General features: G+C 40.6%; 1 protein-coding gene across 8 annotated transcripts in view; it reads left to right on the forward strand.

The window, feature by feature from the left end:
* CD1H11orf65 (chromosome D1 C11orf65 homolog) overlaps positions 1-9,275 on the forward strand; it is a 60,424-nt gene extending 51,149 nt beyond the window's left edge. For 3 of the 8 annotated variants that reach the window (XM_049614033.1, XM_049614023.1, XM_049614043.1), the window contains 2 exons: positions 6,223-6,278; positions 8,618-9,268. In XM_049614033.1, coding sequence (XP_049469990.1) covers positions 6,223-6,278; positions 8,618-8,769 — 208 coding nt within the window. In that variant the 3' untranslated portion in view covers positions 8,770-9,268. Of the gene's footprint in view, positions 1-6,222; positions 6,279-8,617 lie in introns of all 8 variants that reach the window. The other 5 variants (XM_049613992.1, XM_049613998.1, XM_049614038.1 and 2 more) reach the window with 3 other exon arrangements.
* The last annotated feature ends 407 nt before the right edge of the window (positions 9,276-9,682 follow it).

Here is a 9,682-nt window from a genome sequence, read left to right on the forward strand (position 1 = left end):
TGCATGTAGCTGTCCAGTTTAACCAGCGCTATTTATTGAAGAGAATATTGTATATTCTTGCCTCCTTTGTCATAGACTACTTGATCATATAAGCATGGATTTATTTCTGGATCTGTATCCTATTCCACTGATTTACATGTCTGTTTTTGTGCCAGTACCAAACTGTTTTAATTACTATGGCTTTGTGTAGTGTATTTTGAAATCTTGGATTGTGATACCTCCAGCTTTGTTCTTTTTCAAGATTGCTTTGGCTATTTGGGGTCTTTTGTGTTTCCATATGACTTGTAGGATTATATGGTTTGTTCTGTGAGTAATGCTCTTGGTATTTTGATAGGGATTGCAATTAAATCTGTATATTGCTTTGGGTAGTATGAACATTTTAGCAACATTAATCTTCTAAAGTGCGAGCACAGTATATCTTTCTCTTTGTGTTGTGTTCATTTGCTTTCATCTGTGTCTTACCGTTTTCAGAGTATGGGTCTTTTACCACCTCGGTTAAGTTTTTTCCTAGGTATTTCGTTCTTTTTGGTGCAGTTGTACATGGAATTGTTTTCTTAATTTCTCTTTCTGCTACTTCATTATTAGTGCTTAGAAATGCAACAGATTTCTGTATTATATTAATTTTGCATTCTGCAACTTTGCTAAACTCATTTATGAGTTCTAATAGCTTTTTGGTGGCATCCTTCAGGTTTTCTATATATAGTATCACGTCAACTGCAGATAGTGACAGTTTGACTTTTTCCTTACCAATTTAGATGCCTTTTATTTCTTGTTTTGTTGTTGTGGCTAGGACTTCCAGTACTATGTTCAATAAAAGTGGTGACGTTCTTGCCTTATTCCTGATTTTGGAAGAAAGGCTCTCAGTTTTTCACCGTTGTGAGCTATGGGTCTTTCCTATGTAGCCTTTATTATATTGAGGTATATTCCCTCTAAACCCACTTGTTTGAGAGTTGTTTTTTTTTTTTTTTTTTTTTTTGTCATGAATGATGTTGTATTTTGTCAGATGGTTTTTTTCCCATCTATTGAGAGGATCATATGTTTTTTCTTCTTCTTGTTAACGTGATGTATCATATTGATTTGCAGCTCCTGAGCCCCTTTTGCATCCCTAGACTAAATCCCACTTGCTTGTGGTGAATTCGTCTTTCAGTGTATTATTGAATTCACTTTGTTAATATTTTGTTGAGGATTTTTGCATCTATGTTATCAGGTCAATTAGCCCATAGTTTCGTTTGGTTTTGTGTTTCTGTCATGTCTGACTGGTTCTGGTATCAGGGTGATACTGGCCTCACAGAATGAATTTGGAAGTTTTCCTTTCTCTTCTATTTTTTGGAACATTTGAGAAGAATAGGTATTAACTTTTCTTTAAATGTTTGGTAGGGGCACCTGGGTGGCTCAGTCGGTTGAGCATGCAACTTCAGCTCAGGTCATGATCTCAGGTTTGTGGGTTCAAGCCCTGTGTCTGGCTCTGTGCTGACAGCTCAGAGCCTGAAGCCTGCTTCAAATTCTGTGTCTCCCTCTGTCTCTGCCCCTACCCTGCTCTCACTCTGTCTCTCTCTCTCTCCAAAAATAAATAAGCATTAAAAAAAATTTTAATGTTTGGGAGAATTCACATATGAAGCCATATAGTCATGGACTTTTGTTTGTTGAGAGGTTTTTGATTACTGATTCATTTTCATTACTAGTAATTGACGTGTTCAAATTTTTCTATTTCTTCCTCATTCACTTTTAGAACATTGTATGTTTCTAGGAATGTATCCATTTCTTCCACATTGTCCAATTTGTTGGCATATAATTTTACATAACATTCTCTTATAATCTTCTGTATTTTGGGCATCTGCTGTAATTTCTCCTTCATTTCTGATTTTATTCTCTTTTTTTCTTGATGAGTCTAAAGGTGTATCAGTTTTGTTGATCTTTTCAGAGAACTACCTCTTGGTTCCATTGATCCTTTCTATTTTTCTTTTAGTATCTATGTTATTTATTTCCTCTCTAATCTTTATTATTTTTTCCTCTTACTAGCTTTGGGCTTAGTTTGTTCTTTTTTTTTTTTTTTTTTTTTTGGTTCCTTAGGTGTAAGCTAGCTTGTTTGAGGTTTTTCTTGTCTCTTGAGTTAGGCCTGCATTACTATAAACTTCCCTCTTAGAACGGCCTTTGCTGCATCCCACTGATTTTGGACTGTTGTGCTTTCATTTTCATTTGTTTCCGTGTATTTCTTATTTCCTCTCTGATTTCTTGGTTGACCCATTGGCTATTTAGTAGTATGTCGTTTAGCTTCCATGTGTTTGTGATTTTTTTTTCAGTTTTTTTCTTTTTTTAACTGATTTCTAGTTTCATACTGTTGTGGTCAGAAAAGATTCTTGATGTGATTTCAGTCTTTGTAAATTTATTGACACTTGTTTTCTGGCCTGGCTTTGTGGTCTAACACTTGATCTGTCTTGGAGAATGTCCTTTGTGCATGCACTTGAAAAGAATACATATTCTGCATTTGGATGGAATTTTCTCTAGACATCTGTTAGCTTCATCTGGTCTAAGACGTCGTTCAGAGCCACTGTATTCTTATTGATTTTCTGTGTGGGCAGTCTGTCCATTGACATAGATGTGGTGTTAAAATCCCCTAGTATTATTATATAATTGTCTGTTTCTCCCTTCATATCTGTTAACATTTGCTCGGTGCCTCTGTGTTGGGTGCAGAGATATTTACAATGGTTATATCATCTTGTTGGATTGATCCCTTCATCATTGTGTAATGCCATTCTTTGTCCCTTGCTTCTTTGTTTTAAAGTCTATCTTGTCTGATATAAATATTGCTACCCTGGCTTTTTTTCTGCTTCCATTTGCATTATTCCATACCTTCACTTTCAGTCTATATGTGTCTTTAGTTTGAAGTGATTTCTTACAGGCAGCATATAGGTCTTGTGTTTTAATCCATTTCCTCACCCTTTGTCTTTTGATTGGAATGTTTAGTCAGTTTTCATTTAAAGTACTTGTTCATAGGTAAACGCTTATTGCGTTTTGTTAATTTTTTTCTGCTCGTTTTTGTAGTTCTTTTCTGTTCCTTTCTTGTTCTCTTGCTTTCTTTTGTATGGTTTGATGGCTTTCTTTAGTGCTGTGCTACAGTATTCTAACTTTTCCTATTGAGCCCTGGACAACAAAAGTTTCCCAGGAATCCAGCATGATAATTTGGGAATATTTCATTAACATTACTGAGCTCAAGCTACTGATTATCTCAGGCAAGACCAAACTTGCAAAGACCTTCCGCTACTAATGGCAGATGTCAGGTGTAAGTACCTTTTCCACAGCATATTCATGGTCTTCACAGTCTTCTCTTTGTTAGATCTTTGTAGTCGGTTAGATGTTCGTAGCTGTCTTAATGACACCTTGTTTGTTGAGAATTTCAGAGTCTGACATTTCCCTTCAGGAAAATTTGTAACCACTGAAATCTGTGGACAGTTTTCAATAGTCAGATCATTAGAATGACATCAATGTGTTGAACATTGATGTTGAATGGTACAAGCCAATCTCTTCCCAAAAGGCTTGTGTGCCAGCCCCTGGTATGACAGATGGACCCTCCACTGGGAACCGTCGTGTGCGTCTTATGATGCACATTATAACAGTACCAACTCAGTACAATATTGTTATTATGTACTTTATTTATTTTTTTTTAAAGTATTTTTTTTTAACGTTTTTATTTATTTTTGAGACAGAGAGAGACAGAGCATGCACGGGGGGAGGGTCAGAGAGAGAGGGAGACACAGAATCCGAAGCAGGCTCCAGGCTCTGAGCCGTCAGCCCAGAGCCCCACGCGGGGCTTGAACTCACGGACCATGAGATCATGACCTGAGCCGAAGTCGGCCGCCCAACCGACTGAGCCACCCAGGCGCCCCTGTTATTATGTACTTTAAAGAATAGGCAGAGTCAACTTAACTCTTGAACTCAAGTACACTGATGAGTACTGTTGTCCTTCTGCGGTATCCACAGATATGTTGCTGCAGGCACTTAGAATGTAAAACAGTCCTTGTGTTAGTGTCACCGACTCACCCACAGGATGGCCACGGTGACTGTTGCCAGCGTTTATCCCGCTGGACTTCAGGGTCATCTTCTCTATCAAGATGGATGTTCCTCTTCCAGGGTCTTCCTATTTTTCAAAACTGCAAGTGAATTTTGACATAACCTGTTACGTGGTCAGCTGCTGGACTAGCTTTGTCTCCTGATATTCTGTGAATCCTGTTGGTGAGAGCTCTTTGCCCATGTGTGTTATGGGTAGTCTCCATGTCTGGAGCTGCTCCTTTGATATCTAAGACATGTAGTTATGTGGCCTTTCTAGCCAGGGACTTTTCCTGGGCCATTAAGATGTTAAGTGTAGACTTACACTTTATTCTGTAAAAAAAAAAAAGTTCCAAAAATACCTTCGTGGGAAAGACAGATGAGCTCTATGATATACACAGCATGGTAATGCTCTCATTAGATTGCTTCTGTTTGTAAAACTTAGATTTCTTATCAGTTACAGCTGGTATGTTCATGATGTTCATGATGAGAAAAAAATTTTTATCAATTTTTATCAATTAAATAAATTCATGTCCTAATCGCAGGTAGAACAGGGTTATCGATCAGCTTAAAGATGAGATATGTTTGTGCCCCAGACTGTTAGGTCATAGAATAAATTGATTGAAGGTCCTTTATCTTGGTTCCTTGAAAGTGGAATGAGAACTTTCAGTATATGAACCCAAGGAAGGAGGATGATTGACCAACGCCTGATAGCGCTCCTATCCGAGCAACCACTGAGGACGGAATTGGCCTAAAGTTTTTTTTAAGTTTATTTATTTATTTTGAAAGAAACAGAGACAGCAAGAGCGGGGGAGAGGGGGAAGAGAGAGAGAGAGAGAGAGAGAGAGAGGGAATGAATGAATGAATGAATCCCAAGCGGGCTCTGCACCACCAGCAAAGAGCCAGACACAGGGCTTGACGTCACGAAACTGAGATCATGACCTGAGCCAAAACCAAGAAACGCACGCTCAGCTGACAGAGCCTCCCAAGCACCCTGAATTTGCCTGAATTTAAGGTCAAGCCAGATTGAATTGTCTACCAAGACATCCTGGAGGGAGTTTCCACTGCCTTCTGTTTTGTTGCACCTTTTTCATGTGACAGTAACCCAGGAGCACCCATTTAAGGCTATAAAGTTCTTGGAGCAAAGGTACCAGTAACAGGAAGGAGACAAGTTAGACACGATACTTTATTTTAATTAAATACTCTTGGATAATATATACCTTCCTATAACAACAACAACAAAACTTCAGAAACAGCAGAACTAAAAATTCACATGGAATATATAAATACTTGAAAAATCACAGAGTTTTCTGAATTATATGACTCAGAATTCTGATTTTTGCTCTACGAGGTCCCTTTTCAGCACCTTTTGGTACCAACTCCTTACTTGATTTCTTGGGTGCAACCACCTCCTTACGTGATTTCAAGGAGGCTTGGGAAATGATGAAATAGGGTAAGTCTCAGGAAACCTGCCTCCTGAAAGGCATCTTCACCTCCTCTTTGTAGCTCATCAGGTAGCCTTATCCCTTCCTGTTCTACCTCTTCCTGGGCTGCCTTGTCTACCTGTTTAGGGAGCAGACGTGGCAGCCCTGAAGTTGTGCTTGATTTAAGTGTCATTGCTCATATTTACTGGACACGACAAAGGTAGCATTGTTGTCCCAGTAAGATCATAAAGCACACACTTTTCATTTCCGTTGACATGCTGGAAACCGTTAAGTCTGGCAATCCAGAGCCAAGGAGAAGGTTTGTTGGGTTGTTGTTGTTGTTGTTTTCCCCTGGCTTTTTCCCTCCCAGAGAATTTTCTGTTTGTACTTTTAATTTAGAAGTTAAGATCTTAGTATGCCCTCAACTGAGGACATGGTCTTGCAAGAAGGAAACAGGATAAAATAAGAAGAGGTGTGCTGGACGGAGCTCAGAGGGCACGAATATGGTAGATGGTAGGCACCATTTTTATTCCTCCTCCAATTCCTTGTTCTAGGGGTTACTTTAGATACATGAGAGTTAGTTGGACATGGAAAAGTCATGAGAATTAGACATTTGCACCTGTGAATTAGTCGGCATCAGTTCAAGATTTCATAGAGAAAGTGGAATTTTAGAAGTAGTCTAACACGTACTAATGGATCAGTTGATTACTAATACGTTGATTCAGTTTAATGAATGCCCATATAATGTGCTTAGGTATATTGCCAACTGGAAGGAAATTGCTACAAGCAACTCTTCAGCTAACTTCAAAAGTAGGTGATTTTGAGGGTTGCTGGAGGGGAGGTGGCTGGGGGATGGGCCAGATGGGTGATGGACGTCGAGGAGGGCACTTTTCGGGATGAGCACCGGGTGTCATATGTAAGAGGTGAATCACCAGTTTCTGCTCCTGAAGCCAAGACTACACTGGATGTTAACTAACTTGAATATAAATTTTTTAAAAAGTAGGTGATTTTTAGTAATACTTTATGGGAAATTCTTATGAAGAAAATGATACATTCCACACACGGACATGCTTCGAAGCACCTAGCATTTCAGCACCCTACACTGTGCAGAGACACCAATGAATTTGCCAAGTCATTTGTACCTTTATGTGTAAGATTGTTATTTGGGAATAGAAGAAAATTTTGTTTTATTTAGGTTGGAAAAATGGTTTAAAGAAATGAATCCTCCCCTTAAAAAGTTGCTTCTCTCATGGTTTCCATAATTATTTTTAATGAGCAAGCTTCATTTGGCGAAATAAACGCCTCAAAATGTTAGGAGTGTTCTTGAGGCTCTATGCCGCCACTGTGCTGCCGCGGATAGTGTGTTGAGGAGGCATAGTCTCATGTCCTAGAAATATCACTAGTCCTAACATAGCTAATGCCTAACTGCGGTTGTTGTACATTCTGGGGGTCCGGGTTCTGTCCTGCGAGCGCCAGTGAGAGGCAGTACAGCGGAGAGGTTACACTGGTGGGGTGTTGATTCAGGCTGCCTGGCTTTGATTTCTGGCCCTACAGTGTACTGGCTGCGTGATCCTGGGGAAGTTACCAGCTCGGTTTCCCCATCTCTAAAATGAGAATAACAGTGGCAGCTCTTAGGTCGTTGTGAGGTAATAAGAGATAATACATGTGAAGAGCTTAGAATAGCGCCTCGCATGTAACACGTACTCCCTAAGCGTCAGCTGTCATTCGCCTTAACCTACCCACTTATTTCCGAGCCAGAGCCACCCCCAAGGTCCAAGCGTCCTTCATCCACTTCAGGCTTCTCCCAACAGCCTCCAAACTGGTAAGCAGCCAGGGTGCTCCCCTCACAATAGGTAATGATCTTTTACAGATTTAAATCAGTCCAGTTAAAGCATTTGTTTAACAAAATCTTCTCTTTCAATTACTGTGTGAAGTGCTGTCTGAAAGCGCTTTATAAGATTAACTCGATTAATTTTCAGAACAACTCAGTGAGACGAGGTTCCTGTTACAGATGAGCAAAGAGATACCGGGTTACTTGCTCAAGGTCACCCAGTCAGTTCCTGGGATGGCTGGGATTTGAACTGAGGCAGGCTAGCTTCAGAAACCACGCTGTCTAACGATGAGGACCTTCTGCAGCTTCTCCTAATTTTCCACTGCATTTGAAATAAAACCCTGCCATCATCATGGCCTTCTGGCTCCGCCTCTGGCCACCCTTCCACTCTTACGCCCTGCTGGCCCCCCCTCACTCCCAAACCTGCATCACCAGCCTCTCGCCTGTTCCTCAGAAATGCTCTGAGGTTTCCACTCGAGGGCTTTCATGGAGTTGATGGCCTTCTAGAAAACAGCTGTAGGTAACTACCCTGACTTGACCGCAGGGATTTGTCTCTTTGATACTAAATCCCCAATATGTAGCAAGTAGTAGGTCCTCAATGGCAGAGGAAAGACTATGAAGGAATGACAAGTATAAAAACCGAAGCAGAGAATATAAATACTGAGTTAAAAGAGATTACTGTGAAGAGAAGGAAAGTGATAGCATGGTCATTGGAAGGGGCATAGAATCGAGTGGTGGAGATTTGCACTGTGAGCGAAGTCAGTGGAAGATGACGCGTTGTGGTTGGTGGCGTGGGAGAAGAGAGAATGTGCGTCATTACTCCAAGAAGCACGAGGAAATCAAATCACGAGAAGGTTTGGAACCTTTTCTCTGGAACCGTGAGCTGATAATCATGGAGCACTAGCTAAATGTCAAACTAACTAAATGCTAGTTTTTTGACATGCACCATCGCACTTAACTCTCACGATTATGAGGTACGTATGTGCTACTGTTATCCCCGTTTTACAGATGAGGACATTGAGAGGCTAAGTAACTTGCCCCAAATTACACAGCTACTTAGAAGTGGATCAAACCTCAAATCCAGGTCCTGCAGAAGCTTTTGTAGACCATGGACCACTATGGTAGTGAAAAGTAGGATGAACCGAGAAACTTGAGACACGTATGGTTTCAGTTAAGTAGTAGGATAGGAAAGTGCCTGCTTGAAGCAGGGTAGGAAGGAATGGGAAAAGGACCTTACGTGGCATATAGTGAGTAGCATATTGAATGAGTCGACACCTTACATGTGACGCCTTTCTAAACATTTGTCATTTCTCTCTAGGTTTCCCATTTGAGCAAGCACGGAAACGAGGATACGACTATGCGGATATATCAGAGGAGAAATTGGGAATCCCAGAAGATACTTTAGATGGAAGTTTTTATGAAAAACCAAATTTTCCGAGACTATCACCTGATCTCACTTACGGAGTATAAAGTTCTCCGCTTTCCTGAGCGGTAGCCCTTCACACCCCGACTCCATCAGTTACTGTCAAGAGATCGTTTACTCTGACTGGAATGACTTGTGTGTTCTTGGCACAGAATCTGTCTACCTCAAGTAAATAAGGAAGCCTAAAGAGAAATAAGACATCAGACTCAAAACAATGGTCATGAAAATGTAGAAATTATTCCTTGTATTCGAAGAAACTGCAGTAATCTCACAGTCACACATAAATAAATACATTTAGGTGCAAAAAAAAAAAATCTTTGGATTTTCTTCTTGAAGCATTCTTTGGGTGTTCATGTCAGAGCTCTTTTTCCATTTAAAAAAGGAAAGGGGCACCTGGGTGGTCAGTCTGTTAAGCGTCCAGCTTCGACTCAGGTAATGATCTTGGGGTCAGGGAGTGGGTCAGTGAGTTCGAGCCCCTCGTCGGGCTCTGTGCTGACACCTCAGAGTCTGGAGCCTGCTTCGGATTCTGTGTTGCCCTCTCTCTCTGCCCCTCCCCCACTCATGCTCTCTGTCTCTCAAAAATGAATAAATGTTAAAAAAAATTAATAAATAATCTAAAAAGAATAAGGTCAGTATAACAAGTTTTCCTTTTATCTGAAAAGCAAAAGCCCAACCAGAAGCCCCAGCGTTAGTCACCTCAGATCCTTGAAATGAAACTAGGTCACGGGGCACCCTTAGCTCAAGGAGCTAGAAGAGCAAAAATGTGTCTTTCATCTTCCACAGGGAGAGGAGTAGAGGAGTGGAGGTAACTGCTGGGCCTCCCATATCCTTCAGGTCCGAATTACTGCGTGTTCCCAGAAGCATCCTTTGCTACGAGCCCTCATCACACTGGTCATTGGGGTCTTTATTATTTTTTATTTTAGAGAGAGCATGTGTGCAAGTGGGGTAGAGGGACAAAGA

This window comes from Panthera uncia, chromosome D1 (assembly GCF_023721935.1).
Source record: "Panthera uncia isolate 11264 chromosome D1, Puncia_PCG_1.0, whole genome shotgun sequence".
Taxonomy (NCBI): Eukaryota; Metazoa; Chordata; class Mammalia; order Carnivora; family Felidae; genus Panthera; species Panthera uncia.